We start from the raw sequence: 19,654 nt of genomic DNA, 5'->3' as shown, positions 1-19,654 counted from the left end.
GAAAACCGCAAGTTGACATGGAGGAGCTCTACTGGCGAAAATAAGAACGAAATAGACTTTATATTGAGTGTACACCCAGGAATCGTGCAGGATGTGGAAGTGGTTGGCAAGGTACAATGCAGTGACCATAGAAGGGTACGGTCTCGAATTCACCTAGACTTGAAGAAAGAACGACAGAAACTGATACGCAAGAAGCCAATCAATGAGCTAGCACTGAGAGGGAAAGTACAGGAATTCAGAGTGTCGCTGCAGAACAGGTACTCGGCTCTTAGTGAGGAAACCAACCTTAGCGTAGATACAATGAATGATAATCTGACGAGTATTATTACGGAGTGTGCGGTGGAAGTTGGAGGCAGGGTAGTTAGACAGGACACTGGCAAGCTTTCCCAGGAAACGAAGAACCTAATTAAGTAGTGTCAAATCATGAAAGTGTCAAGTACAACAGACAAAATAGAACTGGCAGAGCTTTCAAAGTTGATTAATAGACGTAAGGTATGCGATGTAAGAAGGTATAACATGGAGAGAATTGAACACGCTCTGAAAAACGGAAGAAGCGTCAAAGCAGTGAAGAGGAAACTTGGGATAGGCAAAAGTCGGATGTATGCACTAAGGGACAAAGAAGGCAAAATAAGTAGCAATATGGATAGGATAGTTAAAATAGCGGAAGAGTTTTACAGAGATCTGTTCAGTAGCGGAGACAACCACGACCTTAATACTATAAGAACTAGCAGTAACCCAGATGACACCCCACCAGTAATGATAGAAGAAGTCAGAAAAGCTTTGGAGAGCATGCAAAGAGGCAAAGCTGCTGGTGAGGATCAGGTAACATCAGATCTGCTGAAAGATGGAGGACAGATTGTGTTAGAAAAACTAGCCACCCTGTTTACGAGGTGTCTCCTGACGGGAAGAGTACCAGAGTCTTGGAAGAACACTAACATCATCTTAATACATGAGAAAGGAGATGACAAGGACTTGAAGAATTACAGGCCGATCAGCTTGCTCTCTGTAGTATACAAGCTATTTACAAAGGTAATTGCTAACAGAGTAAAGAAAACATTGGAATTCAATGAACCAAAGGAACAAGCAGGATTTCGAACAGGCTACTCAACAGTTGACCACATTCATACTATCAACCAGGTAATAGAGAAATCCTCAGAGTATAACCAACCACTATACATAGCCTTCATAGATTACGAGAAGGCGTTTGATTCAGTAGAAATATCAGCTGTCATGCAGACACTGCGGAATCAGGGCGTAGATGAAGTATATATGTATTAACATTCTGGAAGAAATCTACAGGGGATCAACTGCTACCATAGTGCTTCATAAAGAAAGCAAGAGAATACCAATCAAGAAGGGGGTAAGGCAGGGGGACACAATCTCCCCAATGCTATTTACCACGTGCTTACAGGAGGTTTTCAGAAGCCTAGAATGGGAGCAGGTAGGGATAAGAGTTACTGGAGAGTACCTTAGTAACCTGCGCTTCGCTGATGACATTGCATTGCTGAGTAACTCAGGAGACGAATTGCAACTCATGATTACGGAGTTAGACAAGGAGAGCAGAAAGGTCGGTCTTAAAATTAATCTGCAGAAAACGAAAGTAATGTACAACAACCTCGGAAAGGAGCAGCACTTCGAGATAGGTAATAGTGCACTTGAAGTTGTAAAAGACTATGTATACTTGGGGCAGGTAATAACCGCAGAGCCGTACGACGAGATTGAAGTAACTAGAAGAATAAGAATGGGGTGGAGCACATTCGGCAAGCACTCTCAAATTATGACAGGTAGATTGCCACTATCCCTCAAGAGGAAGGTATATAACAGCTGTATCTTGCCAGTACTTAGCTACGGAGCAGAAACCTGGAGACTTACAAAGAGGGTTCAGCTTAAATTGAGGACGAGGCAGCGAGCAATGGAAAGAAAAATGGTAGGTGTAACCTTAAGAGACAAGAAGAGAGCAGAGTGGATTAGGGGACAAACGGGGGTTAAGGATATCATAGTTGAAATAAAGAAGAGGAAATGGAGGTGAAGATATCGTTGGGGAGCCATGACTACTACTGCGAGGGAGAATGCCCCTGTGGAGCGTAAGACGTCGACACCAATGGCTCTATTGTAAGAATTGCTTCTACCTCTGGGAGATCTTGACGAAGGATTTACACGGAGAACCGCTTTGAGAGCTGTGAATAGCATCGGAATCAATATGCGTGCAAAATCTTGGTCTGTGTTTCCGTGTTGTTGCCTTTCGTAGATCCCCCTGTCGTGTTGCGGTGGCTTTGACTGGTGTCAGCTGTACTTGACCACTCAATGTTGTGAGACGCTTTGTGGTGGTTTTGAAAGATGCAATGTGCCAGTCGGCTTTCCGCATTTCTTTTTCGTCACATCAGCGTATGTGTCACCAGATGTCTTTCGGCTTTGTGATGATCTTTCCTGGGAGAAGTCTTTTATATTCGTGAATACAACTTCTGGATTAGGCAGTGGTTCATTGCGCCTTGGTGGTTTCCCTTGTGTTTGCTCTGATGAGCGTGCAAGTGTAACAGCCTTCTTTTTAACACACCCTCCATATGAAGCAGGGTGGGGACCACTGCAGTTAGCACATTTAGGTTGTGCTCTTGAGGTACACTCTTTGTGTGAATGAGGACCAGCACAGACTTTGCAGTGCACAGGGCCATTGCAATGTCCCGATATATGACCATGCCTCTGGCATTTATAACACTGTATAGCTGCCCCGACGTACTCGGCCACTGGGTAGCTACAGAACCCAAGCGTAACTCGTTTAGGTAGTGGTGAATTCTTGGCGAATTCCAAAATAACAGATCGACGACATATCTTTTTGACCTTGCCGCAATCTCCGGGTGTGTAGCTGGTGAGTCTTCTTGCCGACATGACACCCTGATCATGTAGATAGTCTTGTAAGTCTTCATTTGAGTAACTCAGAAGGACATCTTCTATTTTCCCATAGTTTGCTGTGTAAGAGTATGGGATTCGGGCTTCCACAGGTACGCCTGCTAATTCAGTCACCGTTGGTAGACGGTTGGCAGCCAGCAGGGTCGACACTGTGACCATCAGGCTTCCGTCCTTGTTGAGGCGATGGTTGAGAATTTTCTCTTGAGCAGACGTTACAACGGCTGATGCAACAGTGTTACGGTTAACTTTCCATAAGCTTCCTCCATCCTTGGTAGGCCTGAAGACAACAGGAACACCAGTACCTCTTTTTTTTTTTTTTTTTTTTTTTTTGTAGGATACAACTGTGAAGTATGCGTGGCTCATATCCTCTGCATTTTCATCCGAAGGATCGGAGTCGTCTTGTTTGTCTCGTAGTCTCTTGTTCTCAGGAGCATGGTCTGTAGTTCCTTTTACAGAGGCTCCAGGAGTAGTAGTTGCCACCACTGCCATAGATGCGGTGTCGAGTGCATCTGGCAGCCATGTTTTGTGCCGTGGAGGGTAAGGAACAGGCCGTCTAGAAGTCCGTTTGATGTACTTTTCCAGGTGGGCAAACTGATCTAACACAGGCAGTGCTTCAGAACATTGTTGTCTTCTTCCCTTTGTGTGAAGGAAAATGCTGAATCCATTCCTTCATTTGGCGTTGTTCAGCAAACTGACAATACTACTCAGATGTTCGACTTTTAATAGAATGCACCTTCGGTATTGTATGTTCAGCAAACTGACAATACTACTCAGATGTTCGACTTTTAATAGAATGCACCTTCGGTATTGTATATAATTCAGTTGTAAGGTTTCTTTTTATTTGTTTTTTAATTTTTTACATTTGCTGCATCTGTTCTTTCTTCCTCTGCATATTTTCAGCTTCTGCTGTCCACTAATCGACCGAGAGGAAACCTCCTGTCCAGGCCTTTCTGGGATGTATGGCTTGATGCACAGGCAGAGGTAAGGCTTTTTTTATTTGCCTCATTGTTTGGCTGCATACAAAACTTGTATGCCCTGCATAATGACTTCAAGCTGATAAATCACTCCAGAGTTTAATGTATAAACGATAACAGAGCAGGCGGAACAAATGCAAGTTGCTTAATTCAGTAATTTAAAATTTAGTACAAAGAAATCTCCTTTTGTGGTGCATGTCATCTGTTGACTGATGAGTTGAGCTTTATTATAAGACCCGCATATTCAGTCATGTGGCTGAAGCTTCCATTCTAAAGGCACTTCATCATTTTTGCCAGAGCTTGTACTGTTTGATGGGTTTGGTTTGTCATACAAGGAGGGCTGCCTAAAACTGCAAGATGTACAAACTGAATAGGATTTCTTTATTCTAGCCTGATTCCTTGTGCGAGAGAAGGGAGTGCACAGTGTTTTTAATAAATATTTACACCTGAAGAAAGGAAAGCAAGGACAGCTGTGGGAAAACTTTGTCAGTCATCTTGTGCTTATTTTGCACAAGTGTCATAAAAAAGTATGAGTAATGACATGAAGGCTCAGTATGTTTGTTATAAATGTGAGCTAAGCAAACTTTTCACAATTGCTTGCAGTGTTGGGGAAGCAATGGCAGGCCTAAATGGCAGGCCTAAAGTGTTATGTGTAGACCTACGAAGTTAATCAAAAAGTGATGGTTAATTTTTACACAGCCTATTATAGATAGATATGTGGGGTTTACCATCCCAAAACCACCATATGATTATGAGAGACGCCGTAGTGGAGGGCTCCGGAAATTTCGACCACCTGGGGTTCTTTAACGTGTACCCAAATCTGAGCACACGTGCCTACAACATTTCAGCCTCCATCAGAAATGCAGCCGCCGCAGCCGGGATTCGATCCCGCGACCTGCGGGTCAGCAGCCGAGTACCTTAGTCACTAGACCACCGTGGCGGGGCTGCCACTAACCCTCAAGAGGAAGGTATATAACAGCTGCATCTTGCCAGTACTTACCTACGTAGCAGAAACCTGGAGGCTTACAAAGAGGATTGAGCCTAAATTGAAGACGATGCAGCGAGCGGTAGAAAAGAAAATGATAGGTGTAACCTTAAGAGACAAGAAGAGAGCAGAGTGGATCAGGGAACAAACCGGGGTTAAAGATATCATTGTTGAAATCAAGAAAAAGAAATGGACATGCCGGGCATGTAGCATGTAGGCAGGATAACCGCTGGTCACTAAGGGTAACTTACTGGATTCCCTGAGAAGGCAAATGCACGAAGGGGAGACAGAAATTTAGGTAAGCCGATTAGATTAAAAAGTTCACAGGTATAATGAGGCAACGGAAAGCACAAGACCGGCTTTATTGGCGGATCGTGGGAGAGACCTTTGCCCTGCAGTGAGCGTAGTCAGGCTGATGATGGTGATGATGATTTTTTATGGAGCATGTCCTGAAAAAAAAAATTATGTGCCTCTTGTCTGCATAAGCATGCCACATTATTTCAATTTAAATGCTTGCTTTATTGTTGCCTTATTGTCTGTTGTGGTAGTGTAGCGGTTGCTTAGCTGCTGACCTGCAACCAAGCAACCAAGTGCTTGGTTGCTTGGTCACGGGTTCGATCCCAGCTGCTGAAGTCGCATCTCAATGGAGGTGAAAGGCTAGGGTGTATTGTGCTACGTCACTGCACGTTGAAAAACACGAGATGGTCAAATTATCTGGACCCCTCAACTGTGGCGGGCTCCATAATCATAGTTCGGTTTCGGCACATAAAATCCCAGGTATAATTAATGTTGCCTATGTCAGCATATTGCGTGTTGTAGTGCATATCGCTTGCACCTGGTTGTGTTGTGATTGCTGAAAAAAAAAAAATGGGAACAAGTTATCACAGAAGCATTTAGTGCCTTCATTTATCTGGGTCACTTTTTCATCTCCGAGGTAAGGACTTAAATGAGATCATTGTCTTGCAGCTTGAGCGGCAAAAGCAAGCAGAGGCTGAGCACACGGCCAACATCACTGAGAATCATGAGATGAATTCGCTTCCGGAAGGTGTGCTGGTTGGTGAAAGCGGCGGTGGCCCTGGCCTTCAGCGAGCATCATCCGGGAAGGCATCGCTCTGGGTAGAAAAATATCGTCCATCAAACTTCATCGAGCTGCTCAGTGATGATGTGAGTACACTGCGAGTAATGTGTTTCTTCTAAACTACACATGAAAAGTAGACTTCTGATGTTGCAAATACATCAGAACAGGATCATCAATTCGGTGAGGACCCTCAGGAGACAAAATATGAACTGAAACAGTGTGGCTTCAGTGTTGGGCATCATGCCAGCTCCTCTGCCACTGTCACACAAAAGTATTGCAGTTAGCAGTGGCTGTGTTTGACGGAATGTTAAAATGGGCATCTCAAGGCAGTTGTCTGTTGATTTCTGTACACTTGTTCTGTACAAGAATATCATTACTGTATTTTTGTTTATTTATAGATACTGTCAAAATTATAGGTGTGAAGAAAAGAACATGGTTTGCTAAAGAAAAAGGATAATAATTAGAGCTGTGTTAATAGCAAAATTTTAGGTGTGAAGCGAATTCGAATATTTAAGTGTGAGTGTGAATCGAAACGTATATTTTTCTAATCTTAATCGAATACTTCTAGAATATTTTTCAAATACTTTGAAGTGAAATTGCAGAAAGAAAAGGTTGGAGAGGATTTCTAAGCACTTTCTTGTGAGACAGCAACAACAAAGCGTTTCAGCTAGGTTAGTGAAACACTAATGGGGTGGTGTTTCATAGTTGTCTTGTCAACAATGGGGCCATGCAGAGGCCGAATTGTGTTCATGTACACATGAAAGGCAAAGATTTTCTCAGCTTTGTCCTCCTCTTTCAACTTCTGTGGTAGCCAAACTGATGTGGCGGGCAAGGGTGTGCACCATTCAAGTCCGTAGTTCCAAATCTGCCTCATAGATAGCAATATTTAAAAACATCTGAAATTTTAGATGCTAAAAATCTTTGGCATCTGTTTTTTTGGACTTACTGCCCAAATTTTAGTTTCAAAACAGCATTAAATGAGCCCCCAGCTCTGTCACCTTCATGTTGGAACCAGCGTTTTCTTGAGTGAATACATTTGCGACCATAGCGGAGCCTAAAAGGTAGCTTTTCCGCAACACGAGGGTGTCGCAAAGTAAAGCATTTAAAAAGTTTGAAGGAACCACTTTCATTCAGACGTTTATTTTATTTTTTGTCTGAAAAGTTGTACCATAGCAAGGCCCAAAAGGCAGCTTTGCTGAAATACGAAGTTTTAATGAGGTGAAGCGTATTGAACATCAGAAGGGGTCAGCTTTAATCGGACGTTGACTGAATTTGTCTTCTGGAAGTTCAAATAGTCCGAATGTTAAAAGTTCAAATGCGAATTCAATAGCAAACACTATTAGAAAGATATTAAAAATTTAGAATATTCACACATCCCTAACAATAATTTATACTCAGAAAATATGTTAAGCTAAAAACAAAATGCATAAAGGTTAGATGGTAAAGCTAAGGATACAAACAAACAAAAGCACCAGGTTATAAGGTTACAGGAAATGGCCCTCCAAGCTGGTGCTGGTGCCCTCCAATGTTGGCAGGCAGCCAGCACGCTCCCCCACTTAGCTGCAGAACTCCAAAGAGAAACGCATGCTGCCTGTGACGTACCTTGAGGAAGAAGGGGTGGAATATGCTCAGAGGCCACCGTTTCTATTTTTAGCTTGATTACATGGGTATGCAACCACCTGTGCCGTTCAGGCATCCCAGAGCCATGAATTGAGCTGGACTCATTCTTGTACCAGCTTACAAGAACTGATGTCTACGTTGCTGCTTCCACTAAGATTACAGATGCACGCAAGTTTTTCCAGCAAAGTGATAAGGCACTCTGTCAAACGAAAAGAAATCTCATACCGAGACCTCGAAGCCAACAGATTGCAGGAGCTTGCTGAACTTCCAGCCATTTCAGCAACGTTCTGTTCACTGTTGTGTAAACTGAGATAGAAATCGTCCTTGGATGCAAGCTAGAGGCAGAGTAGCCGGCTACATTTATGTTACCTTTGAGCAACAAATGTGCCCCTGGATGGTTGCTTAAACTGGCTCGCCACAAACCTCCTCTGTGGTCATCCCAGACAGTGTACAGTCACACAACACCACACATTCACTAAAGTCCGAACAAGGGTCCCGCTACACTCGCTCAACTTTGGGACCCTTGTCTGCATGTTACTCACCAGGAACCTTTATGTCTTGAATGAATAATAAACTGAAGCTGAAAGTCTAATTTATTCAGTGAGGGAGTGCTTTCTGAAAGACTAGGAATTTCACGATGAAAGCATTACTAAAGGCAAACTTATTTTGCTTACAGGGTGTCAACCGGACACTGCTGCAATGGCTGAAACTGTGGGACACTGTTGTGTTTGGCCGGCCACCAAAAGTAAGGCCACTCAAACAGAAGCAGATGACCTTCAATAACCAGAGCAATTTTGCTAAGCGGTACATGCCAGAGGTCAAGGAGGTGAGTCAAAGTGCATACTTCGGGACTTCTTTTCTCATTTAGGCATGACAGGTGTTTTGTTTGATGTTAATTAGCTTGTATGTTTTGTTTTATAGTCCCACTTTTCTGAATATTGGGGTAATACTGGTACTTTATTACTGTTATTTTTCACTATAGTCCTGTATTTCAATAACACTTCATGTTTTATTGTGACATGATCTTTATCTGTTTATTCCTGTCAAGGTTGTGCTTGAATGTAGCGATATACAATTAATAATCATGGCTTTCACTACCATTTACGCGTACTAGCATGCTATGTGAAAGAACTGTTTATAAGTTAGCTAATTTACATTGAGGCCCATGTCATAAGCCCGAGATACTGCACAACTGATGGCTCCAAGTCTGGGCGACGCTTGCTCAAGTGCTGTATAAAATGATCGTGAAACTTCACTTTGGCCAAGACAACGTGCACCAGGTGTGCAGCTTATCAAAGGTCTCCTGAAACATCACTTTTCTCAGAGCTCTTATGTGTTTCTTGAAATCATGAGGCACATGAGAAATTCCAAGTTCTGCCCTTTCTTTTAAATATTCATATCCAAGCAGTTTGTGCAGTAGTCATAAAATATGCATTTTCCTTTCTCACTGTATTCTTTTGCCTGTCAATCTAAACTGCTTTTTGGTTCATACTTCAGTTCTTGAACTCTCTCACTTTTCTCTCTCATTGACAATATGTAGTGTTGGTCAAGTTATTCTTCTTTCAGTTGCTTGCAAGAAATATGCTCAGGTTTTGCTATGCCAGTGAGTTATATTGTATTACTAATGTTACAGAGCAGCCTTGCATACCTGTGATCCCTTTCTTTTGATGGTTTTTGTGGGGTGAATATACGTATTAGTTTATTAGTTGGGAGCTCCTATATCAATGTGGAAAAAAGGAAAAAAAAAATCCCAGCCGTCTCCGTTTTAACCATGGTTCAATAGTGCTGACAGTTTGGCGAGTTCATATGCATTCATAGGTGGAAAAGTTACAAGCAGCAGGGAAAAAGGCAGAGGAACAGAGGAAATAGAAAAAGCAAACAGATGCCCATTCCCAGTTCGTCTGACCCTCTGTCTGTTTCTTTTTTTCTTTATTCATGCTCCTTGTAACACTCCCACCACCATGTTTATGTGATCAAGGGCGACATACTAAAGTGAGTAAGTGGGCTGCGATACAAGGGATTATGTGTAATATTTTTTTCCTTTAGTTTTACGTTCACAGTTCTTCCATCTTTGCATAATACTAAGTGATGACCCCCTGCATTTAGGTGACCGTAGTTTTTTCATTTTCCCCAATTTTACCAATTGTGAGCACCTTTGTTCACTAAACTTTAGTTGTACTTTATTTGTAGTACCTTTGTGCTTATATCATTGTGTTGAGTCACCCACTGGTGTTAATCACCTCTTTTGTGGTGAATGCAACGTATATATAAGCTTAATGTCACTGCATTAACGTATTGTGTGTAGCATACTGCATATGGGAGGACTTGCCATACTACTGCTGTTCATGTTTTGCTTCTCTTTTTCTTGCAGGAATTGGATGAACATAAAAGACCTCAGCAAAAAGCAAGTTGTTTTTTTTTTATTCAAAGGGCTCCTGAACCACCCCTTGTACTTGGTAAAAAAAAAACACAATCTGTGGGAAGCAGATTCTGCTAAGAACAGCTCAACCAGATCTTGCAATTGTAGACAGCAAGGACACTTCACGAGCTGAGCGTGAAGTTGCCACTTTCTTGGGCACCCTCTCTTCATACATAGGACCATACTGACACTCATCATAAGCTTGTCATATAGCAGGTGTGTCATCAGTCTCATCACACAGTAGAGTGCTGCTAACGTTTGATAGCTGGAACCAGCCAATAGTGGCATTTGGATCAGATGCCCTTCTTGCCATGGGGTGCAGGGATGCACTATATCTGTTAAAATTACATAGTTGCAACTCCAGTGTGTTGCAGAATTGCAACTGAGGAGAGCAATCGTGCTTTATGACACGCACTCAAATCGCGCAATAAAACTGGTAAGTGCGATTTCTTGAGCGCTTCTCAGTAGACCTTGAGGTGATAGTGCCAAGGGGGGGGGGGGGGGGTAGTGATGGGATGGTGGGGGAGAAGTAGTGCAATAAATGTGCCATCATGTTATCTCTACTCTACAAATAATATAATCACAGACACCCACACAAGATCACAAAACATGAAAAAAAAAAAATGACTGCATATTCACGGGGTGAATAATGGAGAGAGGGCAAAGCTCTTATGTATTAAACATACCTCGCCACACACCCCAATGAAACTCGTCAGTAACGTGTCATTCTGAAACAATTTTATTTTAAAGGTTGTTTAGTAATTCCGGTTGGTGTTTCACTTTCATTATCACAGCTTTGTGGTCCGAAAAGTGGACCGAAAGCAGTTCTTGCAATGGTCGAACATCTTGACAGTTGGTGAAGAGGACGTCGATACACGTCCCCCTGATGGTCGTCTTGTGGTCGGGGTAGTCAAACGACACACCGGAGATCGCCCTGCGCGCACGCTGCTCGGCAGCCTTGTCCATCCTCCATCGATGAACGTCTGTTGGCGCGTGCGCCAAAACGGTGCTTTTACTGTATAGAGCGCCCCCTGGCACACGGTGCCACGGATGAACACCCAATTGCAGTGGTGCGATCGTCTCTCTCTCCTTCCGTACGTGTGACGTAAATCCTGTTTTCATAAAACTCAGCTTTTATTATTATATTTTGCCACAAAACGCCCTCTAGTGAAGGACGATTTTGCATTTCTCAGCATATATGCATTCGTTATATAGTACAAAAAGTGTCATCTATGTTTGGATTGGAGACTCCACAAGCGGTGGTTACAAACGATGATGGGAGACGAACGGGTGACACCATAAGGAGCTTCGCCCCTAAAAATGTGTTCACATGGGATACACGGAAGAACTGCAGTTGCGCGCTTTCTAGATATTTTACATGGAGTGGAACTTTGGTAATTTTTCTTCTTTTAACGTGAAAGTATATTATGCCGGGGTCCACCATGCCTCAGCTGACATATTTTTGTCACGGATATGACATAAAATATTTACTAATAGATTGCAAAGAAAAAAAAACTAAACACGGAGGATAAGTTTTATCGTGGGGCGTCTAACCACTTTCGTGTTATACCGATTCATAGAAAGAGGGATTAGCCATTTTTTTATGTTTTTAGTTTCAGTATTGATGACAAATTGTACTGCTACTCTTGTGCTTTACTACAATCGACTTTTGGTAATTCAAACTCAAAGGGATTTCTGGATTTTGTTTGAATTATCATAAGTAGTACTCATATAGATGACTCTGAGTGAGGTAACACCACACGTTATGATTCAGCATTGATTTTATCACGCTTAAAATTTTTTCAAGTGTCTTTAAGCCCTAACTTCACACAGTTAACACAAAGCAGACATGTAAAGTCCATAAGTTTATTGGCCATTTACTGCTGATCAAACCTCTTAAAGAAATCGTGAATTTCTAACTGCTTCATTGCTACAGGCATGTGCCTTCAACACAAATGACTCTATACCAGTTCAGAAGCATCACAGTTTCCCATGCGTGTACTTCATTTCAACCATTTGTTTACTTGCAGAGCCTTTTCTTTTGAAGGCCTCAGGTGCTTATTTTTAGACTGTGAGGATTATATGGGCACAAAAATTTTTAAATAGTAGTGGGAAAGCCGCTGATATTTTCTCGTATGGACCTGCAAAAAGTATGAATTAACCAAATGATGGAGTTTGAATTAAGAGGATTTTAAATACATTGAAAGGATAGAGGGCACACCAAAAAAATTCAGTTTTGTTTGAATCAACTGAACGTATGAATTATCATAATTTGAATTATCGTGAGTCTACTGTAGTTCATTTATTTCGTGTTATTCTAGGGCTATGCACATAAGAATGTCTTTTTTAATTATTGTTCACAACTGTGATTTTAACTATTTACATATTTCAGGTTATTCTTCTTTATGGGCCACCAGGGCTTGGAAAGACAACACTGGCACACGTCATCGCAAGGCATGCTGGCTACAATGTTGTTGAGCTCAATGCAAGGTTGGAGTCACTCAATTTTCTATACTCAGTGATAACCTTAGACAAAATGTCAGCTCCACCCATAGTCATAGCTGTCCCTTCAGCAGTGAACTTACATAAATTTGCATCTAGTAGTGCTTGCTCATTTTCTTGACATCAAGAACTTCTGGCGTGTTTCGAATTGTTCATATTCCCTTATAAACAAGCGTCTGTCTTGCTGGTTCTAGCTTAGAATCTTGAACTTTCTGGAAAATTTCGTGAGGGATTCCGACATTGCTGCTGAGCCAACTGTGATGTTTTATAAAGCAATGAAATACCTTGAACTGTTAATATGTGTAGTTTTTTCATGAACTGAGAAAAAGTAAAGCCGAATCTCGCTACAATGAAATTTCTGCCACAACGAATAATTTTTTATTCCCCGTCAGCCGCCCATAGAAAACAATGTGAAAAATGTCTTGTCACAACGAATACTTTTCCTGGATAATTCTGCTTTAACCAAGTTTTCGCGAGTACTACCCTATAATAAAAAGGAACTTGCCTAGGATTGCCACGAAATTGCACTACCAACTCGGCCATTTCTCGACGGCTCTTGACACCCAAAGAGCACGGCCATATCGCAACAGTCGTGTCTTCATTGGAGACACGCTTTCTGCCAGCACACGCACATCCCGCTAAATTTAGCGCCGTTGAGATGCTCGGTGATGGTTCACCCATCCACCATGATGCTGCCGGTGGTAGATATGATGGACGTGCGGGCCGCGGCAGAATTGCGATCTTCAAGAACCTCTGCCATATGTTTTTGATGTCGCGCTTAAAACATAACTGCAGCTCGTCGTCACTAGCCGTGTGATCGTGAAGGCGCATACGCGAGCAGCGTGCACCTAGTCCCAGTGTAACTGCATTCTGCCGCAACGGCTGCGAACACACATGCGGTTGTGTCGAGCGCGATCATGGGTGACCACGAAAGTTTGCACACTTACTCAACCCAATATTCTTTGTCGTAATGATGCGAACAAAGATAGCAACGACGCAGTTCTTATGTCATGAACACGGCTAGCACAGCGGGCATGGATTTAAAATGGAACTACTGTTTGCCGCAACCGCTGTGCAAGAAACCGTGGTCGCTATCATCTTGTTTATCGGTAGCGAATACGATCCAAAGGTGCGCAGCTAACACAGGTGTAGAATAAAGGTAATAAAGCTATAAAACGACACAATGTGTTACGGCTTTGCTGTCGTTCACATATGGCCAGTTGACGGCCAGTCGATGGCCAGTCAGTGCGAAGCTTCGTTACTTTCGGTTGCAGTTATCAGGTCACCGCTAGCGGAGCTTTGGCACGTTTGTTCGCGGCGCTGTGCATTCGGCAAACTCCAAGGGTCGTCTGAATATCGTATTTGCTTCTTTATAACCCACTCCTTCATATAACTGGCACCCCTAACCGCAAACCATTGGAGCAAGAAAAAAACTACCCGCTTGTTGACGCAAGGCCGCGTTCTTTGCATGTCATGAAGCCGTGCCGTGAAGCCAACTTGCACACCAAAATTGTTGTATAACCCGCACCCCAACTTCAGTTCCAAATGTTCTGTATATTTTGACCGCATTATACGCGAGAAAACACATTCACTCAGTGTTTGGCCAAGTATGTCTGAGTTCAATGCGTACGCTTGCTCGGACCAGAGGATGGGTCGTTATCATCAGCTCTTGCCAAATTTTGTGGTCTATAGATGAAATTTCCCCACAACAAAGTTCCGGGACAAGAAAGTTTTCACACATCCCGTCAATTTCATTGTAGCCGGATTTGACTGTACTTGCAGTTTGAGCAGAATTCAGCTAGCATGACTGTCTCTCACAAGGGAAAGGCAGGCACGCCGCAGTATTGTGGGTAAAGCTGACATTTCAGATGTGAAGCAGCTTTTTGACTATCTTGTGTAATTTTGTTCCTCCGTAGATCCGTACGAGTGTTTCGCGACACGCTCTCTTCACCACAGGTGTTGGAGCAGTGCCAAGTCGGTCACGCTGCAGCTGCGCGTTGAGTCACGCTCTCCATCACAGTACGCGTGGGCGTCACTCTCTCCCTCGCGTGCCGCGCACTCGCTGCAGAGCCCCCAGCTGCCGCCTTTTCTCTTCGCCCACAGCACTTGCCGCTACCACCACTCGCTCCACTACCGCGACCGCCGCTCGCGAATCTTCCAGCACTCACCGTAGCACCTGCGTTAGCGTCGTTCAACCTGTGGGCAATGCTGCTGCCTCGCATCCCATCAGGGTTTCCTTTGGGAAGATGGTGTGAATTTTTTTTATTAGAATGTGACCCAGTATAGTTAGTTCTTAATAATTTCATTGTTGTGCATGTCTCTTGATCTGATGTATGATTGTTCCTTGTAAGCTAAACAATGCAAAGCGGAAAGGGGTCGTCAAGCTTGCACATTAAGACACTGCGAAGTGTTTCCAAGGAAGGCATTATGCATTGATTGCCTTATACACTTAGTAATTGGCATACTTCTCGGAAGTTGGTCAGCTGTAAGCTTACTAGAGCCATGCATGGTTTTTTGATAGACACCAGTCTGCTGATTATCATCTTTTGAGTCTTTCTAGACTAACCTTTTGGGAAGTCTGGTTAATGGAACATGTATATATGTGATACCTTACAGCCTCCCTTGCCACGACTAGATATATATCGTGTACTAACTAACCAAGTAAATAAGTACAATGTGTAGAACACCTAGCCATATCAGAGCTTTAATATTGCTTTTTAGAGGGATGATGAGAAAGGCTGGGAGGTAATTAAGATATTCACATCTGGTTTGCTACCCTTCACTGGTGTGGGGGAAAAAGGGATTAGAAAGAAAGCAGAGGTAGAAAAAAACCCTCACTTAGGGACTCTCTCATTGTGCTATTGTGGAGTCTATTGAGTAGATTTTCTAGCTTAGAGACTTATTCATCTATGTAGCTGCTATTGATCTTGCACCTTGAATAACCGGTAAACAAGAATTGCAGTTTAATGTTTGAAGAATTTAGAATTTTTCTGCTACTGGAGACTTTAATAGAAACAGGATTTACATATTTGGAGCCTCTTGCAGCAGGACTGCCGTAAAAGCTGGCATATAGGTTGGACCAAAATATAGGTCGACCCCCTAAACTTCGAATCTCCTAAAAAGAAAAAAAAAAATCAAAATGTATCATGCCACACCCTTGTTTTGGTGAACATACGACACAACCAGCTGCACTGCGGTGACATTTCTTTTGATTTGACACTAATCTTATGTATTCAAACACGAGAACTTGAATGTTTTTCACTAGTAACGCCAGAGTGCATTGTCCTCCGTTTCATTCAATGCATTACTGATGCAGCATTTGCAGAAAGACTGAAGTACACTGCCTCAGCGCAAAGCCCTTCTGTTTCATGAATTGGTCCACGTCGGTTGCAATAGCTGAGGCACATAAAACATTTTTCTGTCTTTAGGTTGCGTTAGTTGCATCGTCCCGGCGATAAATATTCGGTGCTGTCGCCAGATTGGCGGGCGCATGCCGTTGTTACTTTATTTGGTAGAACGTGTCTTGCAAGTGAGCTGAGAAATTGCGGCCTTAACCTAACACTATCGGGGGGGGGGGGGGGGTAGCAGTGTTTGAAAATTTCATGACCTTGCTCCAATCCGTGCAGAATGCTTCTTAAGTCACCTTCGCCACAGTACGCCAGTGTCTTGCAGAAAAGCGTATTATGATTTAGAAGGGGCTATTAGCACTAGTCGCGAGCTGCAGCTCATTTTGTTCATTTAGTCATGTGTGTATATGCTACATAACTGTGAGTACTAGTATGATTGCCGAGAAAATATTATGGGCAACCGTTTGGAGCAGAGTGTGACATTGCTGGCGCCTTTAAAAAAATGTGCGCCTGTTTTTTTTTTCTTTCACCTTTACTCCTCAGTTTCACTAATCCCCTAATTTTCAAGGTCGCCACCTTGGCAGATCCACATTTGAATTCACTGAGTCTGTCAAAGTATTTGAAAGATGCGGAGAATGCTAATATGGACATTATCATTTTTTGCTCAGTGATGTGGTTAAAAATGCTTTTATTGAAATAGCAGTGCTCATCTTTACTCTGCATTATTCAGGTGATGTTGAATAGTTTGTACATACTTGTCTTTTTGTAAATGTAAGCTTTCTTTTTATAATGCTCCAAACTTGGTCTTTCGTGATAAAAAATGGATGTTTTTTTGCCCCGAAACCTGCTCCAAATTTGTATTTTAGTGCTCCAAAAGTAAACTTTTGCTGCTTCGAAAATTGCTCCAAATTCTGTTTCGGCTGTTACACCCCTGCATCTTAGCAAGGAAGGTTAGAGTGTTGTGCTTAATATAATAATGCTCTCGGATTTACAGTGATGACAGGAGCCCTGATGTGTTCAAGACTACTTTGGAGACTGCCACTCAGATGAAGGCCGTCTTGGGGCAGGACCCACGACCAAACTGCCTTGTCATTGATGAGATCGATGGTGCACCAGCGGTAAGATGCTCCTTTTAAATGCTTGGTTTGTATATGTGAATAGTGTTGGCCTTTGTGACAAGCCATTACCTAGTTCAGAGTTTCTTTGAAAATCAAGAAAAAGTACAAAAGGACCACTCTACAAGGAAAAGTCAGTATTATGGAGGAATGTTTGTGTCACTCGCTACATAGACATCTGTAAAACTTCATTTTTCTAATAAAGGGTCTCTCTCCCTCTCACTATCATCAAAAACTAATTTATATTGATTCAAATATCTATAGCCTTCTGTATGAGGCATTGGTTACAATGAACTTACGTAACAGAATGGATGTGCCAATAGTAAAACTAATTTATAATATTATACAAAACTTATCAACAGTACAGGCATAAATTTGCATGTCAGGTAAATGCATAGTTGACAAGACAGCTAGTTGTGGTATTACTACATCGAAGTATTTGATAAAACATACTGTTGAATATCGAAAGAGAAAAGGTAGTGAATGGAAAGCGGCCTAAGGGGGGAGGCCACCAGTTAATTTCCTCCTCCTCGACTAGCTTCAACACTAGCTTAGGACGGAAGATGTTTGAGGTTCGGAATGGGTCCCCTCGATGACTCGAGTGCACGGTGGCAGCGCGAAGGAAAAGCCGTAGTCCGGTGAAGAGACGCTTTATTGCAGCCTCAGGCAACTGCCCGAGTCCAAGCCTGAACCTCGGCTCTCCTTTCAGATTAACACATCCTCTTTTCAACCCTCGGTTGAACAAAGAGTCTTTACAAACACCAATCACATGTTGGGACTCGCATCATCACAACCAATCGCAGAAACATCTTCATAACAGGTACTACATTGGTTAAAACCACGTTACCAAATAAAACACTCAATGGGATAGGTTCTGCACGTGTGACACTCTCTCCCATGCCAGGCCATGCTGCCTCCGTCGGCCGACTTCCGTTGGCAGCCGTTCTCAGACTCGAGCCCCGTCAGTTCTCTCATTAATTGTTGCTTCGTAGAAGCCTCCCTAAGAACGGTGGGTACACCGTTGGGCTTTGTGCGCTTACCAGGTGTGCATGCGACAGCGAGGCGCCCCGACATCCTAACAGCACTCGGTAATGAAGCACAGTGGGGGAAGTTATGGTCGTCTCCCTGCCGCCACTATGTCTCGGTCAGCCAAGTGGTCGCATCCCCGCGTCATTCTCAATGGCACGCGTGCATGCCAATGGCTTAAACTCGGACGGTGGCGCCTGACTTGCCTCTTGCCAGACGCTTTTCCGAGTAAGCCTTCCCCTTCTAATCCCGAACGGGAGCGACCTTGACGGCTCTGCTCGTGAACCGTGCGAACAAAGAAGTCTCCTTTCTTTCCCGTGCTCGGATCTTCTGCGTTTGCCTTCACGGAACCGATCATCTTCATTAGTTGACGGGACGGGAGCTGGCTACGCGCTCCGCATCAGCCGCATTATTTGCACTACACGCAACACGCCGGTAAGTGGTGCCTCATACTAACTCCACCCCAGAAACCGAACTTTTTTTTTAGAAGATATTTTGATGAAGCTTTCGGAGTATGTTCACTTCATTAAATCTAGAGAAACTGCAAAGTTTCGTGAAATTGTGTTCAGCAGTTCTAAGTTACTGAGGCCTAACTGGGTGGTTCACTTGTGTGCCTGAGGAAGAGCCGGAAAAAATCCCAGGACATACCAGAAGGCTGAATTTATTTGTGGTCATCTCTGAATAGGTATTCTAGGGCCCTAAAAAGTATTTTTTTCAATTTCCCCTCCAAAAAAATTTTTATGCAACTTTGAATTTGATGTAGCCAGTAATGTGACATTTAGCAAAAAAAGTAATTGTTTAATAATAATTAATGGCACCAATTTTCAAAAGAAAAAGCTTGTTACACCCTAGCAATAGCATCCAGGAACAGAATAAAAAAGAAAAAAATGGCTCACAAATCTGATGATAAGCAGTTCTTCAAAAATCTCTTTCCTCAGTACCTCATTAAGCTAAAAAATCCATTTTGCGAAAACGGGCTTTGAAAGTTCAGCACATGTGTTATCTTCAAAAGACTCCAGCATAGTAGCTTGAAGTGTTCTTGTGCACTCTTTTCCTTTTTTTGTCTTCCCTCCATCTTCTCTAAGTACCATTCGGAATTTTTTTTCAGATGCAGGGGATCTCTCTTAAGAGGTGGCTGCATCAGTTCAAATTGTTTCTGCATCGCTGGCGTAGATTCGTATTCAGCGCGAACAGCGTCTTGGCGTCTCTCATTCGCATCGATTTCTTCCTTAGTTAGGAAATGCGCCCGCAGATGAAGGGTCGACGGCCCACGCACGCTTGATGGCCCTGGTGCAGACAAAGTGCTGGGTCTGGCGATCTCAGCAACACTCGGTGTCATGCTGGACAGCACCGATTCAGAGCACATGCTGGATCCGGCGATCTTGGACACGTTCGATGCATTCGCAGCTTCAATGCATTACTGATGGCTCCAGGTACAGACGGTGTGTCGGATTCTGGACTGGTGGCAGCCGACAGCACAGTTTTGCCGCTGCAAGCATCTATGCACTGGGCACTTGCAGCAGAAAAGCGTAGTTTCGATTCTTGTAGAAGCCACATAACGTGTTTCCGCGCTCCAACTTGCACGCATTCTCTTCGGCTTCGTTGCCGGCATCACGTACAGCATCAAAGACAAATTGCCTTGCGCAAAAAGCGGCTCATTAGCAGACGTCTGTCGAGGCGGACG

General features: G+C 43.1%; 1 protein-coding gene across 1 annotated transcript in view; it reads left to right on the top strand.

Moving 5' to 3' along the window:
• The window catches only part of cutlet (chromosome transmission fidelity protein 18 homolog), a 98,573-nt gene that overhangs the window by 17,077 nt on the left and 61,842 nt on the right, over positions 1–19,654 (top strand). The window contains exons 4-9 of the mRNA XM_037413467.2: positions 3,805–3,885; positions 5,830–6,027; positions 8,238–8,387; positions 9,933–9,965; positions 12,373–12,470; positions 16,824–16,947. Coding sequence (XP_037269364.2) covers positions 3,805–3,885; positions 5,830–6,027; positions 8,238–8,387; positions 9,933–9,965; positions 12,373–12,470; positions 16,824–16,947 — 684 coding nt within the window. The remainder of the gene's footprint in view (positions 1–3,804; positions 3,886–5,829; positions 6,028–8,237; positions 8,388–9,932; positions 9,966–12,372; positions 12,471–16,823; positions 16,948–19,654) is intronic.

This window comes from Rhipicephalus microplus, chromosome X, assembly GCF_043290135.1.
Source record: "Rhipicephalus microplus isolate Deutch F79 chromosome X, USDA_Rmic, whole genome shotgun sequence".
Classification (NCBI taxonomy): domain Eukaryota; kingdom Metazoa; phylum Arthropoda; class Arachnida; order Ixodida; family Ixodidae; genus Rhipicephalus; species Rhipicephalus microplus.
The sequence above is the reverse complement of the archived record's forward strand: the minus strand, read 5'-3'. Positions and strand labels throughout refer to the sequence as shown.